The following is a 20,049-nucleotide window of genomic DNA, read 5'->3' on the forward strand; positions in this document are numbered from 1 at the left end:
CTTTTGGGCACCAAGTACCTCATCTAAATACAAATTTAATTTGTGAGTTGCTCCCATTAAATAACTGATTTGTTCTACAGGTTTACTAAACAGATGGTAAACTGTTGCAATCGGTTGCCGAGGCAAAAGGTGCCTGACATTTATTGTAACATTTTGTTATTTCTTATATATTGCATGTGAAAAATCTTACCATCTGTTGAGTTGATTATCTCTAATTCTGTGGCAACGTGAGATTTCAACTTCTTTTTCTTCTGATGAACCAGTTTGTTGCCGGATTCTGTACAAAGATTAGAACAGTAACTCATAAACCAAGTCAACTCACATGTAAACTTAAAGACCTGTAGGAACATCTAACTATGAATTGATTTGACAACATCAAACAAGTTAACTACAATAAAAATGCTGTATTGAATAATTCTTTTTAATAATTTATTTTTCGGTTACGGCTTTCAGCTTTCAAGTTTCAATATAATTGCAGCTCAAACGTTGACAACAACATTTTGAATTAGTTATTCAGACTACTGTGAATGTATTTTGTAGTTATAACGAGAAGTAGTCTCAGTGACGCCCAGGTTTTCTTAAATTTCCAACCAGATAGCCAGCAGGTTGGTATTTAACAGGCTGGTTCTCAGGAATAAAATGAAGTTCAGAAACCAAATATTTTAACGACCTCGCGGAAGGCACGGAGCAATGTGTTTGGAGTTTGAATGAAATTAGATGAAAAATATGGAAATGTATAGAATTTACACAGACTAACAGACAGACACACAATACAAAAGTAGGATATATTAATATAGGTTTTCATGCAATTAAGTCTGTATTAATAGGTTTTTATGTATTCTGTTCAGTTTTGTATTAATCAAGATTTCAAATAGCATAGATTCTGATGTGATAGAAATCAGCTTCAGCAATAGAATTATAAAATACTCTTCCAGTGACCTCAGTAACATGACCTCAGTAACATGACCAGAAAATCTTTGTCAATGTTTGAGCTACAATATTACTTGCAACCTAAAAGCTGGCAAACATAAAAGGTAAAACAAGAGAGGACGTGCTGTGATCGTAGGAATATCAGTCTTGCATCAAACGCTCATTAAAATGCAAAATGCATGCAAAACACGAGAATACTTGACTTTGGAAGTCAAGGATTCTTGTGTTTTGAGGTTCTTCAAAGTTTTTGAAGTCACTTTGGTACTTGACATATATATACAAATAAACTTTATTACAACATTTAGAATATAGATTGTATATTTTTAGTATTAATTTTTAATACTTTATTTTTAAAATCTATTTTACTGTAAATTTTCTTTGCTAAAATGACATCACAAGTTGTTATCGTTGAGATAGTCGATATCGACTATTGCATTTAAGTTGAAGCGTTATGCGTCTCTATTATGATATATGTCATTATCACACTTTCGCTTGATCTGAGCGCTCTAACCGAGATCAAGTTATGTCTTGAAACATCTTTTACTTTTTTAATCTTTGAAACTCTTTGAAACATATTTTAATCTTGCAACATCCTGGCAGTCAGATCACCTCAATTATAAAAAAATCTCAAATGATAGAAATGCTGATACCTTCTGAAAACATCTATTAAAAATCTGTGAACGTTATTCTACAATGCTTGCAATATATCAATTATTAAAAGACAGAACTGTGAAAAAAATTTAGGAAAATATTATGTAGCTCTTAAACCCATAACCATTGATGTCAGAGTTATTGAAAATCACATAATATTTCCTATTATGTTTAAAAACGGTTCTACTAACAAGTAAAGTGTAACTAATGGGCCAATCGCTAGTGACTCGGTAACAGGGCTGTGGAATGGGACGCTTTGTAGCTAAATGCTTAAGGAAGCAACGCAGTCAACAATGTTATTCAGTGTATGGGATACTTTGAAATGAATACAAACAGTTTCGAAGAAATATGTGAAACACGCGAGCTTATATGAGGCATGAAATAACTTGTGATTCAAGTTGTCAACAGTGAAACAAGCGAGAGATACTAACATACAAACAACGTCAGAATAGCTTAATCGGTGTTATGAGTATCAACATTCAACTAATACGGGTGTGTCAACATTTCCCATGAAATGCTAATGATGAAAATAATCAATTACTGAACATACCACCGCCAGATTCATTGAGATATATCATAGTGATAAACTAATAATCTATTCTAAAACTACACCATCACCTTTTGAAAGCATTTTTACATTAATTTTTCAATATAAACAGTATATCAGGAGAGCTGATAATATACGAAGTACACCGAATTTTTCACAAATGCCCTAGCAAAAAAGGAAGCTAAGGAGAGTGTATCTTGTACCCAGCCTCCTTTTGCCTTATTCTAATGTGAAATAAAACTTGCTAAATATCTTGTGGGCTTTTATAACCACGGATGAAAAATCTGAGAGATTGAAAAACTGAGGTTAGACTGTACATTTAAGTGTGTAGGCCTGAGAGGTTTATATAAAAAAGACCAAACGCATTCACAATGAACAGAACAAAGACAAGTAAAACTCCGTTGTTGGAGCAATTCACATTCAACTGTTATGGGTGTTAACATTTCCCATGAAATGTTGATGACCAAAATGATCAATTGTTAGACAGACTGCTGACAGATTTTATGAAATTTTTATTGAAATTCAATCCATCTATCAATCATGGTCGTAACAGAATGTACTCAATTTAGTTTTCAAACCATTTCGCCAAAACAAATTCAATGAAATATGTTATTGTGATGAATGAGACCTGAATATATTAATTTATAGGTCCAAGTAGGGTAACATTAAATGTACACAGCTTTGGCTTTTAGCTTTATGGTTAAATGCAGTTTTTCAAACCAATGTAATAAAATGATTGAATTACATATCATCCAGTTTCAAGAGATGATTTCTTGCTTTTGAAATTCATGCTTTTGAACTCTTTGTTTTTAGCCAAGTCTTGTAGGCATTGCTAAAGAAGAAATAAGCAAATGAGGTGTACATGTATGTGATGTGATCATATCTGTACGGATGATCATTTTCAGCATTTTATGAGCATTCAAAACGTAATTTTACAGCTGTTTGATTTACATATTTAAAATCAAGACAAAAAGAATTAAGTTAATATATAATTTATGGCTATTGACTAAATTCCCAATGAGTAACAAGATTGTAGATGAGAATTTTAATTTTTCAACAAAGGGGCCCAGTTCATTTCATAACGCGGTAAACTTTAGCACCAAATTTAATATTTATTTCAAATTATCAAGTTTTGTGTGAGTCCATCGAAAGAATCTAAGAGTCATTCTCAATGTCGATAATTTTAATCGTTAAGTTTGCTACTTGATGGTTCCTTCATGCACAAATACTACTAGACTCTCTCACCAGATATATCTACCAAAATCAGGGCGTTACCATTTTATTGCTAACAATAGCAGCCAACATATGCATAAATTTGAATAAACTAGACAAAACGCTTCATGCCTATGAAAGACTGAAAACACTATTTTTAGCATATACATGTATATTGTCAATAGCAGAACACATCTGAGTGCATGAGTACCAGGCTAGTTTAAATATACTATAATAAAAGCTGTGTCCATTCATAGGTTGGAAGCCACGGGTTGGAAGTTAAAAAATTTAATTCCATTGCAGGATTAGAACTCGTGACTTTCATCTTTCCACATTGTGTGCTACCACCTGCACCAATCATTCGCTTTCGAGGAGTTTACCATTATTGTGGGTATACTTATGCACATACATATTCTCTGTGCTTTATCTGCACACCTGACAATGACTTACATCACTCAAGACTGCCAAGGTACGAGTCTTTATTGCTTAATGTGATACTTCAAAGATTTAACTCTAATAAACATAAAGAGACGGCTCAGATATTGCGACACCAACTGCAATACTGTGTGAACAAACCTGGAAGCAACACTGAATCTCAACATTCTAGTTCAACAATTAACTATTTTGTCCTAATTCAGCTTTTATTACAGAGTCAATTTTCAAAAATATTATCAGAAAGCAAAGATATTTTTCTATCATTTGAGATTATATTTGTTGTTTCAGGTGATCGGACTGCCAGAATGTTTCAAAATTAAATCGGCAAAACTTAATTGCAGTTAACTGCTCAGAAGAAAAAAGACATACATAAAATGACAAACTATTGGCTAAAAGTTTTCCCAATTTATTGTCTTACTTGATGTTTCCTCAGTTGTATGATCCTCTGAAGATACATTTAAACCTGGCGATGTTTGCAGGGACTGACTACATGTCACTACTTTTGGTTTCTTCTTTTTCTTTACGACTTTCTCTATAATAGAAACTTGCCTTTTTTAGCATTGAAACACTCTTCGGTACAATAGCATGGGGTCCTACAATAATATCAACCATCTCTATAACATCACAGGCCCCAATTTCGCAAAAAGAAATCTTTCTTTGTAACATACAAGCTGATATTTAATCTCACTTGATGTCACTTGCGTTGTATGGTGCTCTGAAGACTCATTCAGATTTAGAGATGTTTGTGGGGACTGATTATGCATGTTTACATTTCGCTTCTTTTTCTTCTTCTTCTCTGTAATTGAAAACTATCAATCAATATCTGATCAATCTCTGATCAATATAGACTCCCAATTGTTCCCTACAATGCTGTTAGTGTCTTTTTAATTCAAGAAAAATGCTTCTTACAAAAACAATAAAGGTGCTATTATGTCGTACTGTATACTCACTGGTTTGCACTTACTGGCAACTTACTGGTACTCTACTTATAGACGTACTATAATACAGCGAAACTTCCATCTTAACGATTGATCTTACTTGACTTTGTCTCAGTTGTCTCAGCTAACAATTCGTGAGGATTCGGAGCTTTTTGTTGATTCTGATCACATACCTCTGTTTTCTGCATCTTTTCCTTCTTAGTAACTTTTTCTGCAATACAAAATGGTTATTTTACAACAATAAACTACTCTTTTACATTAAATGTTTCCTACAATACCACCAGTTTCTGCCTGAACCACAGAATCGTATTCTAGATCATATAGTCTATGCAACACAGTGAAATCTCAGTGTTTGATAACAAATCATTCTCGAAGCCTTCAGAATCCCAACCATAATAAATAATGTTATTGTGTGTAAATCAACGTAAGCATCGAATAACTTTGTATACTCATTGCTATTTATGTGCAAATGTGCAGCTATGTACTCAGGTAAAATAGAAAACTAATTTAAGTTAATTTAAACTGGACCTAGTGTAAGTGATAGTAAGTAATGCCAAATATTTCTAATACTTACTCTACAACCAAACCTGTGCGTTGCTAAACCTACATTTCTATTAAAGTAAACTTTCTTTTTCAAAAAAATTTCTGTTAAAGTAAACTAAAATTACAAAAAACTCCTTTGATTATTACTTGGTTAGTTTTACTCTTACATATTATTTAAGTTTTTACATTGTTGTTACAGTTTCATTTAATTTTCCATTTCATTGCATTTAATTGAATTATTAATTTTTCTTAGACAATGGAACTAAAAAAATATGATGTAGTCTTATAGGAATATGTCCAAGTCTGAATGAATTAGCTTCATTTGTCAATGATTTTATCGTCAATGATTTTATTCTGCCAATGAAATTGGCAGAAAGCATTCTGTGAAAAAACAAACCTACGGCAACATGGACGACCTTGTCAGGAAACATCCTAAGTTAGTCATGCACCGTAAAGCCTTCATGTCTGAATAACAAAAACTATCCGTTTTACGTTTTAATGGCTAAAATATTGTTAGAAAATAATATGTATCTATTACATATTCGCAATTGTAATAGTTTAAAAATACAGCGTGCAAACATTCGAATGAATTTTTTAGACATAGTTCTTTTCGTTGCAGCATTTTAGAAACTAGCGAATCAGCTAATCGAAAAACATTATTTCAAATTTTTCTGATCGACTAAAAATTTAAAATCTCATCAGACTGAACTTACTGCTTAGTACTAATAGACTAGACCAAACTTGACTACACATTATTTTGTCATATCCTCTTATAACCATTTTACTGTTTTTCGACATGAATAATTTTGGAATAAAACAACTCCTGCAACTTGGTTTTATACCAAGGAAGGCTTTGTGTTTTAACTTTTATCTTAGGCACCTATATTCTATGGTTTGAATCAATCTCAACTAAACCCAAAATATACAAATTGTTTTACTGATAGGATGATGCTATCCTCGTCGTGGACCAATCAAAATGCACAAAATATGTCACACCCCAGCTATACTAGGCTGTAGTGATTTTACAATATGAGTGTTTATACTTATCTCTTAATTGCAAAATGCTGAATTACAATTTACCAACATATGTGTTTTCTGCAGAAGTATTTTAATATGCAATGCCATAAACATGCAGACCACGACGTTAACCAATAATAAATGAGGGTATATAATCTACCCAATCACAATTAAGAACATATGGAGCTACCCAATCAAAATTAAGAACATATGCAGCTACCCAATAATAATTAAAAACATCAGATGCCTAGAAAAAACAGGACTACTGAAACTACTAGGTATAACTGTAAAAGCTCTCTCACACCTCATAGGACCAACTGATGTAAAAGCTTCAACAATTTGCATAATCCAACCACCATAATCCAAAGCTCAAGTAGTCAATGATAAGAACCAGCAACTGTTAACAGCCGCCCATAACAGCTTTGCTCTATTTTTAAATCTAAGCCTAGAAACAATGTGAAAGAACAAAAGGACATCGCGGTCTCACGTTTAGCCGACATCTATTGACGAACATAGCGCATGCTCGCCGACGCCAAAGATTAGGGATTTAAATATCAGGAGACAAAAGACCAAATTTGTTGGAGAGAGATAAAGGAGAAAAGCTACTAGAAGAGACGGTCGGTGCAAAGGATTGCGTCAAGTAAAATAATGGAGTCTGATGAAACCTTGCCAACCTGAACCCCTGGTTTTTCACACAAAATGTCTCTATCAAACTGGCTCATAGTATATATTGCCAATTGTTATCAGTTCCGGCGTAAAGACTTTGTATCAACAGAGATCTTTGTACTTATGCTGTATGAAATGTTTTGTCAATCACTAACAACGTGCTTGAAATCTATACTGTGAGAAATTCTATAATGACTCCGGGCCTAATATTTGAAGTATTCAAAGACAGAAAAATTACACTTAATATACACTTAATATACACTTAATACACATATTTAGCAAAAAATCCTTCCGCCAGCAATTAGTAAGCTTTCTTCAACCACCTATTTTTGTGATTATGCTATATATATAATATATATATGTATACATATATATATTATATATATGTTATACATTATATATGTTATACATATGTTATATATTATATATATGCTATACATATGTTATATATTATATATATATGTTATACATGTATGTTATATATTATATATATGCTATACATATGTTATATATTATATATATGCTATACATATGTTATATGATATATATATATATGTTATACATATGTTATATAATATATATATATGCTATAGATATGTTATATAATATATATATATATGCTATACACATGTTATGTGTTTTAGATAATAAAATTGAGTCAACAAAACTTGGCCAGACTGATTTTAGCGGTAAAAAATGAATTTCAAAAATAAAAGCTCAAGCAACTCGTAGCAAAGTGGATCGAATTGTAAATAGTGGATGAATTTATTAACTTAACATTTCTACAGAAAAGATATATGAACAGATGTAACAAAATAGAAAAATCTCATTAAAATGTTAGTTTACAGGGGTGTAACGCGACAGTGTCGTTAATATCAAGAGATAGCTATAAAAATGTGACCTTCCTAGCTATCAAACAAATGATCAAATTTTACAGACATAATTAATAAAAGTGATTACTGTAGGAAATTGTGATTTACAGCTGCTTTTGTAAGTTTAGGTAAATAACAGAAGCTTAGACAACTTCTCGATAGTATGGAAGCAGACAATAAACCGCTATACTATGAGGTTAAATGTATCACAAATAGGCAGATCATATTAAAACTAGGCTATTGCACTTTGCTGAGTGTTATGTCAAAAGCAAAAATTTCATGTTGGATGCTTCATTTTTTCATTTTTATATAAAAAACCTTTCAGTTTTAAACGATGTATATACAGTCATTAAAGGTTGACTTGCAACAAAATTCACCAAAAGATTCACCATGTCTTACTCTGTTGTGCTGTAAGTGCCAAATATGTGGACATGTGATTACAAGCTCTTAAAAGCTCAAAAATGAAAAGCGGCCGTAGATTGGAATCTCTTTATTTCGATGACGTAACCACGAAATTTGATTATCGTCTTGTCACGTATGTTCTCACCTGAATTCAAAGGCCAATACAAAGCTCAATATAAAACTTATCGTAGTACTAGTTTATGACAAACACTCCGGGCTTTGCCGAAGAGCCCGTATCAAATATAGATGCTCGCTACTTTACAGTTTTGTTTCGGCATTATTCAATCATCAAGTCGTTCTCTGATCATGTGACACAATACTTCGCAAACAATTTTTGCAGCACTTTTCGATTATCACAGGTGACCAACAGGCTCATCATGATTATCAGACAATTATATGTACTCCTTCGAGCTAAGGTTAAAAAGTTTAACGATTTTTTACGGTAAGTTATAAGATATCAGTGCTAAAAGTGACAGCATTACAATGACGATAAAATAGACGTGTAAGAACAATAGACATAGTTTTATCGAATGCGTGAAGTATATTTGTGAAAATATTTCGACGAATAAGGTTGCAAGAAAGTGTAAACAGAAACCATCTCTCACAACTACATCACATTTGAGCCATTTAGGAAAGCGAACCCAAACTACAGCGGTCTCGTGTGGCTGCGATTTTCTGTTCGTTTTTGAGCTTTTAAGAGCTTGTAATCACCTTTCCACATATTTTGCACCTACGACACGACAGAGTAAGACATGATGAATTTTTTCATATCAAATAACGGTAATGTGAATTTTTTTGCAAGTCAACCTCTAACAAAAGTTTCAGACCACGTTTGTTTTACCTGGGTTTTACAAACACTCCGGGTTTTACCTCTTCGGTAAAACCCGGAGTGTTTGTCATAAACTAGTACTACGATAAGTTTTATATTGAGCTTTGTATTGGCCTTTGAATTCAGGTGAGAACATACGTGACAAGACGATAACCAAATTTTGTGGCTACGTCATCAAAATAAAGAGATTCCAATCTACGGCCGCTTTTCGTTTTTGAGCTTTTAAGAGCTTGTAATCACCTTTCCACATATTTTGCACCTACAACACAACAGAGTAAGACATGGTGAATCTTTTCATATCAAATAACGGTAATGTGAATTTTGTTGCAAGTCAACCTTTAACAAAAGTTTGAGACTACGCTTGTTTTACCTGGGTTAAACAATGTAAGGGCTACCCATCTTCCCTATGCTGCTGAGAAGTGATGCTATGGTTTGCACTAAGTGAACTTTGAATTATACAACGTTGTGTCATGCTTTGTTGCCGGGAGGCCACAGAGGAGGGCACAAGGGGTGGGGGCCAGTGGGGGCCACAGAGCTCGATTGGCCCGGCAACAGCCCGGATCTCAATCCGATTGAAAATCTCTGGACAGTGCTAAAGAACAAGGTAGCAGAAAAACAGCCACCAAGTATTGCAAAGCTTGTACAGGTTATAAAGAGTGTTTGGTGCACTGAGATCATCGCAGAATACTGCAGAAAGATGATAGAAAGTATGCCGAAGCGACTTGAAGCGATAATCGCCAATAATGGTGGACACACCAAATACTGACAGTAAAGACTCAAAAGTATTGTGCTACGCTTTTAATGAACTTTAAAACTGCATTAGTAAAAGTGTTTCAGTATGTAACTATATTGTTTAATCACAAGTTTAAATAAAACCACATATACTGCTATAAAACCAATAATATGCATTGATTTACTGAGTGGTCTCAAACTTTTGTTAATAACTGTATAATCATTTACTTAGTGCTATATCAGAAACCAAAATTTTGGGGTGAATATTTTATTTTTTCAAAAGGAACTCTTGTCAATCAATTTTTAAATATGAAAACCTTTTATTTGTAATCTCCATCTGCCAAGTTTCTATCATTCAAACCCTCACAAAGACAATAAATGAAAGCAGCATATTACATGGTTTCATTTACGCATCAAATGTGCGCTTTTTCGAAACTTTTTACAGGTAATTAATTTCTCTGAAAAAATGCTATTAGATTTGTCAGTTCAAAGTAAAGCTTGCGCAATTGCTCCTTTGTCGGTGAGTTTACGTAAACAATCAATGCTGCGAATACGTTGATGAAACACCGCTCTACGTCAAAGAGTCAGTGATCAGAGGAACAACAATCCCTGTGAACATGAAAGAGCAATGCACAGCCAGGTTATCTGCCAAGATAAGCCAGTAGACTGCCCACAGATCGTCAATATATTGGCATCACCATTATCACAAAATAGCAGTTAACTTTCCTATCCCTGTGGACGCTCCTACAACGTAAATAATTCGTTCTGAGAAAATTTTTGTTATAAGGATTTTACATTATACATACAGTAAAATAGATACATTATATGTTAATTGCCTATTCGATTCCAAGACTGCCTCAAACTCACCCCTTTGGTACTTCGAATAGGAGACAATAAACCTAACTTTAATTTAATGACTGTACAGTAACTGTGGTATTATTGATTTGTATTGACAACCTTTCTCCTTTCTTATCACTTTCACTTGGTTTAGGGTTAAGGATTACGGTAATTCTACAATAATTTAAGGGGAGTGCACAACTTCCATGTCAATTTAAATTCATTTCTTCACTTTTCTCTAAACAGTAAGGTTTATGCTGAAAAAGAGAGTTTTGTATGTATATATATAAATATATATATCTATATCTAGAGTTTGTTTGTCTGTCATTCATCCAGTTAGTGATAACATGTGCCTGAAAAAGCCACTTCGAACTGGAATTGGTCTCGGAAACACCAGTTTTGCAGACAGGTGCGCTAATTACTACACCAAATGGCCACCTTCCCATACTATGAAATTATTGTGGACATACTTATTACATATGCCAATATTTAATGGCTATTAGTTGAAATACGCACAATTTACACTTCGGCTAGCCTGCTTGAACAAATAAAAGAAAAACAAATGCCAAGTCATCCCCAAAATACTATAAATATATGTATGTATAGAATAAACTTCATCACACTTATAGCACACACCCAAATAAACAGACGCCTTCGTTTAAAAGTAAAAATGGCAGATGTTGTAAATGTTGATTAAATTTAAATTTCCGGTGCAAAACATTTTTTATTACTCATGCAATTCCGGGCATTCATTTAGTATGTCTAAAATGAAGTAAAACAAAAATATATACATGTATTTACTATAGTAGTAACGGTGTTTATTTGCTCATCCATCTTTCCAAGTCAGTGCCAGAGGTTAGGATGAAAGATTCATTTCAACGAGACTCCAACTCGTGACATTTGTATTGGTAGACTGACACTATAACACCTGCATCAATCGACTGCCTTCAGTGTTTCTCAATATTTGTCCAGATACTTAATTTGATTTATCAGTATTTCTGAATAATTGTGTACATACTTATTATGCGCACTATCAACACATCTGATGATCTCTCATGGAATACTAGACTACCAGAGTACTAGTATATATAATAGAAATACCCTATAATAGAGATACTCCACAATAGAGATACCCTATAATAGAGATACCATTTAATAGAGATACCCTAATACACGTCATTTACTCTTCCAAGTGTGGCAAGAAAGAAACTTAAAGTTTTAAGTCCTACTTTGGGACTTTCATTATTCAAATCGAACTTGAGAACTTGCATCGACTTGACACTTTATGTTATATGAAAGTTCTTACACAATACGAAGCAAAAACCTGCCCATAAATTCTTTATGTTATAGTAGGTTTACATTAAAGATGTGTTTACTATTACCTATTCACCACTGGCAGAACTATAACTGAAAAACTACTACGACTGAAAACCATTGGTAATGCTGGAAAACCAAAAACTGCCATTGTATATAGACTACACAAACGAAATAATCAGCAATGCTCCGGGAGCAAGCTGGCCATCTGGAACCCCCAAATGAGTTAATCGCTATCCGACCGTGTGAAAAAGGGCTGTATCATTCATAACGTGATTTCTGATGAGGACTGTCATTTTTTTTTTCGTTTCCTGATAGAAAAATCGGGTTTCAGGTAGTCAAATATGTAGTAATAATATGGTAAATTATTACTATACGACTTTCTGCAATTATCCTAGAACTATTTGTTATTACTGCTTGGGGGAATGTCAGCAATATTTTAAAATTTTGCTAGATTTGAGCCACTAATAAACAGTAATTAAGTCATGAGAATATCATAGAGCTATAAGAATTGATATGCCTCAGCTATTGTAACTACGGTATGTAACAGTGGCATCTCTTTACGTGTGGCATATATATATATATATATTCATTTATGTATCTATATATACACGCATATCGACAACGAACCCATTTCATTACCCTCAGAGCATAATATTTTACATGCCGGAGTCCAAGACTAAACTCGCAGCTACGTGGCATCGTTATACTTCAAAAGTACAAGGATAAAGTCTGCACACTCGCCTAGTTTTTTCTGAGATGTTTTTTTGAAATAAGCACTTGACAACGCTTTCAACGCATGCAAATCTGACACGTTTTATAAGATATTAATTATCAAGCTTTCCTTATCCAATCTAGAAAATTGGCATGTTACCATAAGAAACAAAGGGCACCTGCTCAGCTGAGTCAGTTCTGAGAATAAACCTTGCAGATTACAGAAAGCAAGAAGATTAACAGGACATCTCATATGTAAAACCGCATACCGAGCCTTTCTGAGTCACATATTAGAAAAATGATGGCGCTATGCCATAAAAATTTGTTTCAAACCATGCTACATGCAAACCAAAACTTGCCAGCAAGTGAAATGGAGCTCTTGATGACACATCCAAAGGCATATCAGAGCTTCATTGCATGAACAGAATATTGCTAATGGAGTTATTAATCTAAGAAATTAGTCCTGACAGAGAAAAGTGCCATAAAGGAAGATAAAACAGAAATTATGGAAAAAGCTGAAAAGAAACCAATTCAGGGAATGCAAAATTATGCTCATTTCTAATTATAAAAATGACTGAAACCTACCGAAAAATGCTAACTATAGAATTACACAAAAAACTGTGTCAGTCTACATATTCTTTAAATTTATTACTTCAAACTATTTAGACACTAGATCAGTGGTTCTGAATCTGGGTTCGATCAAAGCCTAGGTGTTTGGTGAGTCTCATAGGTTCGGCGGAGGTCTCTCAAAGGCAATAGCAAAAGTCACACTGATTTACAAGATCCTAAAAAGTCTTTATGAAAATATATGTAACTTTTGTGAGGTCATGCATTGTATCAGTTTAGTTCTTTGAACACAGTGACATCAATGCACAGTTAATTTTGCGCACCAGTAAAACATACTTATGTATGAAATTAAAAAAAATCCCATTTTATTTTTTAATAAAAAGGGAACGGCATATGAAACTGGTGGGGTTCAGTACGTCCAACAAAATTAAGAACCTCTGCACTAGAGTATTAAATCACAGAATTTTAGAAAATAAGCAAGACCACTCCACCATGTTGAGTCAAATGGTATACAAGCTAATAAATGTGAAACCTTGAAAAATGAACCCTAATAATTTCATTTGCTACTCTCAAATGGAAGCTCAATTAGGACCCGCCTGAACTCTTAGTAATTTAATTCCCATGGAACACTCAAAGAAATCCATTTAAGATTGGAAAAAGGAAAGTCACAACTTGTGAAAAAATGATGCATGACCGTGCGCATGGAATGGCAATAGCATGTTCAACAGCCACTTAAGTTCCTCAAGACACTAGTTTATTATAGATATGCGACTGGTAATGTTTAAGTAATCATTCTTTTGAATGTTTCAAATGTTGGTTTGCTGTTGACTGGCCATGTCTGAGTTCAGTGGCAAAGGAACCTTTATGACTGGAGACATATCCAGTCGAAGAGAGCAATTTAAGACTAGATGCTATTTCTGTTACCTACAGTGGTCCTTTTAGAAATCGAACCCAATCTGTTGTTCGCAGGCCATGACTGCTCACAACGTTGGACGCTGTGATCAAACACAGACATGACTGGTGAATCAGTGATTTTTGTTCTGCCATAAAACAGCAGCTTAAGGAACTTCTAATGAGGCCAACTAAATCTTCCTACCTAAATCAAGATAAGACGAGAGCTTATTGGGCGGTGAAAGTTAGAGCTGACGCATTGGCTAGCTTACAGACAGTGATGATGACAACACGCACCATCCCTAATGGGTTCTTGCCAACAGACATTGAGCAAGGAAAGCTCCCACAAAATGGATGTCCCCGGTATGCAAAACACCGGAGTGACTTACTGCTCGCGATGGCTGCAATTTTTTAAACTGAAGTAATCTATCATAAAAAGAACTAATCCATCACAATTATATGCAGCGGCAAGTGTCACGCTTCTACTGTCGATATATCTTTGGCAAGTGCTTTCCATGTGATTATAGCTAGTAGATCAACAGAATTGAGAGATCAGGTCAAAACAACTACTTTGTTTTCTGCCGAGTAAATAAAATTTAACAGTAAAATGAATGGGAAAGCTTTATGATAAAGTCGAAAAGTCAAAAGACACTGTTTTCCTGTTTAAATGCAGTAAGGAGGTTGACAAACAGCAGCTGAAACAGCTTGGGCAGAGTATGGATCTCAAAGTAATCAAGGCTTGCAAAAACATTCTGTGCATAGTCTATATTAGTTCTTGCAATGAAATACTTTCTTTTAATGATGCAGTTTACTAAAAACTTACATGAGTGGCTGAACCATGAGCTAGGAGATACTGCAAACATTAAATATGATACATTTATTTAGATATTTTAGTAATTCCTGCAGCTATTTCTTACAAAATATAGTCATGTGATTCCACTTTTTTAAATTTGTCATGATTGTTTTCGAAAAAAGTAAATAGTAAAATCGTTAATACTAGATTGCCCAATCAAATGTGGGCCTTGATTGCACCTTTTTGCCTGTGCAGGTAGTTATTTTCTGTGTTTTATCAGCATACCAGATGGTCACACATGTCACACTAGGCTGCCAGGATACTAGTGTGTGTGTTAGTTCCCCGTGTGTCTCCCTCTTCAGTAATTAAATAGGAATAAGAGTCTCCTTAGCGGATTCATAATTTAAGGTAACAAAAACACATAAAACTGAGAAAAAGTAATCTTGTGAAAAAGTAAACACGACCGTGAAGTAAACTTCGCAGGAAATAAAAAATGGGTGAAAAGTCAACTTGGGTTTATCTCGGCTTTGTTGAAGGTCAACCGAAGACTAACACGACCTGTCGATTGCCTGTGTTGAAGAGGGGTAACTGAACAAAGAATGAAGACCGTGAAATTTTCATGGGTCCGACAAGTATACCAGAAAACACTAATCTATTTGGACACACCTCAAGGCACTTTATCATTACATAAATTCCTTGCACAGCTTATAGAAGAATCATGTCTCCATGACAGCTAATGCTTGCTGGTTACTTGGGTTAGTCAAAACAACTTGCACAACAATGTCTACCGATATAGACATGCATGCCATCCAATACTGTTAGCATACACCCACAAACTGCTTAAACTCATATTAAGATTGCATAATTGATAAACATCCTTCATTTTCTGAGAATACCTTCAAATCCAATATTGCGATGACAGCTAATTTTGTGACAATTTTTTATGCCATGTTAGATTCATCAATGATGAAGCTGTATTTAATTTTGTGTTGAAAATTCATGTAACTAGAGCTGGTATAACACAAAATGTATGTTGCTAAATAATGTGTTAATGCTGAAATGTGTAGATAAATATCTCTATTGTAAATTTCAGGCAGCAAAATAATTTTACTAATGATAAAATTATAAAAACCAATTAACGCTGCACCTTTCTAGAAATTTTGTGAACCACACTAATGACTAGGAGTTGGTCGTTGATGGTCATGGCAGTCATTACTTTACTGTACCACAACGCTTAGAAGGAGACACCTTTTAAAATGAATAAAAAACAATGTATCTCATTAAGTATCAAAAACCAACTAACACATATAAAACATAAATTTATATAAAACATTTATTTTTTAGCAAAATCGCCAACCGTTTTATGGACAATGGATGATTGCCTTAACCCATTCCGAGATCTCAAGCTCACCCCTTTGGCCCTTTTAATAGTAAAAAACCAAAAGTAACTTTTCAAATTAATGACTGCACAGTAACTGCAGTATTATTGGTTTGTATCGACAACTTTTCTCTCTTGTCACTTTCACTTGGTTTGGGGTTCATGATTGAGGTAGTTTTATCTCAAGTAAAGCTTAGAAACTCTGTGCTTGTCAAAACGGCTTGGCGGAAACTAGATACTAATCGCTTGCTAGTGCCCTTGATCCAATAATCTTGTCGGTTCTCTTTCACTCTCTTAAGAGATAGAGAGTAAGGCCTCATTAGACAAAACTCCAGTCAATTTTGCACCAGAAGTACATAAGGACAATTGAATAAACTAGAGAAATCAGCAGCCATCAAGGATGCCCGGCTTTAAAGCTCAGGGCAATTGACACACTTCCATAAGCATGCTAGTCAGGTGAACCGTGACATTCCTTAAACATATAAATGGGGGACCTACGCCTATACATGCCAGAAATACCAATTTCCTGCAACCTTTTTTGCAATAAATGGAATCAACAAACAAACAAGAGCAGAATCAGATGTCCGGTTGTCCCAATCCAGATTTTGAAACCCTAAACAGTGCCTTTGGATTACTTGGTACTAGTCAAGAGTCTAGCAAGAGGAGAGGAGAGTTTGGATTTCAGCCTCCATTTGCTGTATGAAATCCCTTTCACTTACACAGTTTACAATCAAAAAAGGACTAAAATCAACGATAGTAAACTTCAGATCATTCATTATCTGAAAACAACATAGATCTGCAACCATAGAATAGAATTTCAAATGTTAAGATGTGCAGAGGGAATAAAAACCTCTGAAAAATTATTACCTATAGCACGCTGGCAGTCCCGTGCCCTGTGAGAGATCATAATGTGTAATAAGTATGTACACAATTACTCCATAATGCAGCAAAGTGGTTGAGAGACGCAGTTGGTAGTGTGCCTGGCTGCTAAGCCAAATATTCGAGTTCGATTCCTGAGTGATGCTGTTTTTCCTAACGCTCTAAGCATGGCTTTGGACAGACGGAAGGACACAGCTCTCATTATAGCAAACCAAGACGCTAACAGTCCTGTGACCCATGAGAGATGGTCATACGTAATAAGTATGTGTACAATTATTCCTAGATGTGAAAAGGGGGTTGAGTGGCACGGATGGTAGTGTGCTTCATTAGAGATCCAAATATTTAGGTTCAATACAAATGCTGTGCAATCTCTTTTGTTAATGCTTTTGGCATGGTTTAGGATGGACACAGCTCTTATTATAGTAAAGATTACTGCTAAAGCTTGAGGTAAATTCTTAGCAACTTCAATCTCATAGATGACGACTTCACTTCATCTGCGGATCACCTTCCAACTCTTACTGAGAGATGACAATTCCTATTTTAACCATGGTACAATTTTGCTTCGGATGCTGTTAAAATGATGTATATATTAAACCAAAATCAGAAATGATAACTGCTACTTATGGCAACCATTTGACAAGTTGAATAACTCCATGTCATCTCTGGCATGCCATTCTTGTGACACATAATGTTTCCTCTTGAAATCAACCAGCAAAGCAAATGCTGAAGGTCAAGAGGACAAGATAGACTAAGAAATTGATTCCAAAGTTAAAAGCAAAAAACACCAGAAGTTCCAACAGCAAGAAAACACCATCAAATGAGTCAGTTCAAAGAATCAGATATGCCAAAGATTCAGATCCACCCACATTAAGCAATAAAGACAATTAACAACTATCCCATTAAGCTTCAAGACCTTGCAGCGGCGCTGGTGATCTCATGAAACACTATCACGCCTGGTGGATCATGGAATCTCTTTTTAAAGTGTCAAACAGCTAAATTGGTAATCTATGAACTAAACATAGCAGACTACTAGAGCAAAAATATTTACATCCAGGGCAGAAAAATGTTGGCCTTATGCCTCGGACATACTTCTAACTAGTGTAGCTTCGTAGTGAAAGTGGGCGACGCCTGATGAACCGACATGAGGACAATCGGTGTCTCCACTAGTAGTCTTTGGAATTTAGAGATAATGACGAGACAGGAATCAAAGTGGCTACGACAACATATAGTAAGAACAGGTTCAGCATATGTATTCCATACTTGTAAAGAATATACAAACATTGTATGCTGCACAATTATAGAAGTCTGAATCATGTTTAGATAGGCTCTGAATTTACAAGGAATCTAAACTGCTTTAGTCTGGCAAACTTGCATTAACAGGGATCAGCGCAGTGGCTAACACCACTACATTAAGTAAGAGTTTGAGTCAGGATACGATACCACATTAGGGGTGTTTTTCAATGTTTTAATACCGGATATAAAGATCTTAAGAGCGGATATAAAAAGTTCTGTGAGAATGATAACTCGTGTAATACAACACGACACATTACGTCTCACCATGTTGACAGTAGAAAAGGATATTCCTCCTACAAAAATCTAAACTAAGACTTGTGTACTACCGATCATGTATTCTAGCTCACCAAACTTCCACCAATCACATCACAAAATCTTTGAACATACCACCTTATCCCAAGCTTGCTCGTTTCTGCATTTGTGTTACAGGTTTCAAAATCCTGCATAAAATCCTGCCCAGAATATTTATATTTATTCTTACACACGCATGAAAAACATTATTTTTATACCGTGACACCAAAATACTACATCCACCATCATATGTTTCAGTTTATAAACTTTCTGCTACTACAACCTTCAATCCACTATTACTGATTTTTCGGCAATACTGTCAGATTACTACTTTTTAAAAACTTTTGTTCAACTCGCTCAATGATTCCTGATTTCTGTCTTTTAATTTTCTCCTTTTTAACATGTAATGAAAAAAATAATTTTGTTGATAATTACTAGATTCAATAAAAGGTTATACATACTTACACCTAATGATCTAAAACATGACAGTGTTGACAACATCGGTCATATAACACATGTCACATTGCTCACTAACAACATAATCAAGTGGACACGGAAAGATTTGAACAAGATAATGACCTTGATAAACCAGTGAGGTAAGGTGTATAGCTGTAAGAATGAGACTGCATTTTTGAGGTGGCAAATTTCTTCAACCACGTCTAGTAAGCTTTGATGTTGGTTTAATGTTTTTTTCTCTCGACACGATCAACATTTGTGAGTCTCCAATACCAAACAGGCCTATTCTAGCAGCCTGGTACAGTCCTTGCAAACAAATTTTTAGTCATTTTACATGTATTTACATCCTTTTATCGGCCTAATGTAATCTAGGTATTAAAAGCATAAAAATAACATTACAACATCTTATACCACAAGTCTCTTCATGTTAACCTGGTTTTAGAAATTAAAGGGTTAGTCAAGTAAAATTTTAAATGATTTCATCAGAAAGTATAGATATTTTGCTATTATACGAGATTTTGTTTGTTTGTTTTAGGTAATCTGATTGCCATGGTGTTTCAAAATTATAACCGAAAAAACCTTATCCCATTTAAAGCGCTCAGTAGAAAAAGATGTGCCCAGACTTCTTCAAAAATGACATTAACAGTCACGATTTCTGTTATTCCTCTTGTTATGATATAAGTTATTGTGTTCAAGTTGCAGTGTTAACGGCCTCTAGCGACTTATATTTGTTTTTGTATTTGTTCATGGTTGTTGGAATAAAACACCAAATGTAACCTCAGATACATTGCTATAGATGTCTCAAATGATTTAAAGATAGGTTGGTTAAAATTTGTCTGTGTTTTCCTTTAAATTCTGTGCA

The 20,049-nt window shown here is 34.4% G+C and overlaps 1 protein-coding gene across 1 annotated transcript in view; it reads right to left on the reverse strand.

The window, feature by feature from the left end:
* Positions 1 to 20,049, reverse strand: part of LOC137408544 (nucleolus and neural progenitor protein-like) — a 52,093-nt gene that overhangs the window by 2,998 nt on the left and 29,046 nt on the right. The window contains exons 7-10 of the mRNA XM_068095108.1: positions 4,814 to 4,918; positions 4,464 to 4,568; positions 4,194 to 4,307; positions 191 to 277 (exon numbers count right to left, since the gene is read on the reverse strand). Coding sequence (XP_067951209.1) covers positions 191 to 277; positions 4,194 to 4,307; positions 4,464 to 4,568; positions 4,814 to 4,918 — 411 coding nt within the window. The remainder of the gene's footprint in view (positions 1 to 190; positions 278 to 4,193; positions 4,308 to 4,463; positions 4,569 to 4,813; positions 4,919 to 20,049) is intronic.

Source organism: Watersipora subatra, chromosome 11 (genome assembly GCF_963576615.1).
Source record: "Watersipora subatra chromosome 11, tzWatSuba1.1, whole genome shotgun sequence".
In the NCBI taxonomy this organism is placed as follows: Eukaryota; Metazoa; Bryozoa; class Gymnolaemata; order Cheilostomatida; family Watersiporidae; genus Watersipora; species Watersipora subatra.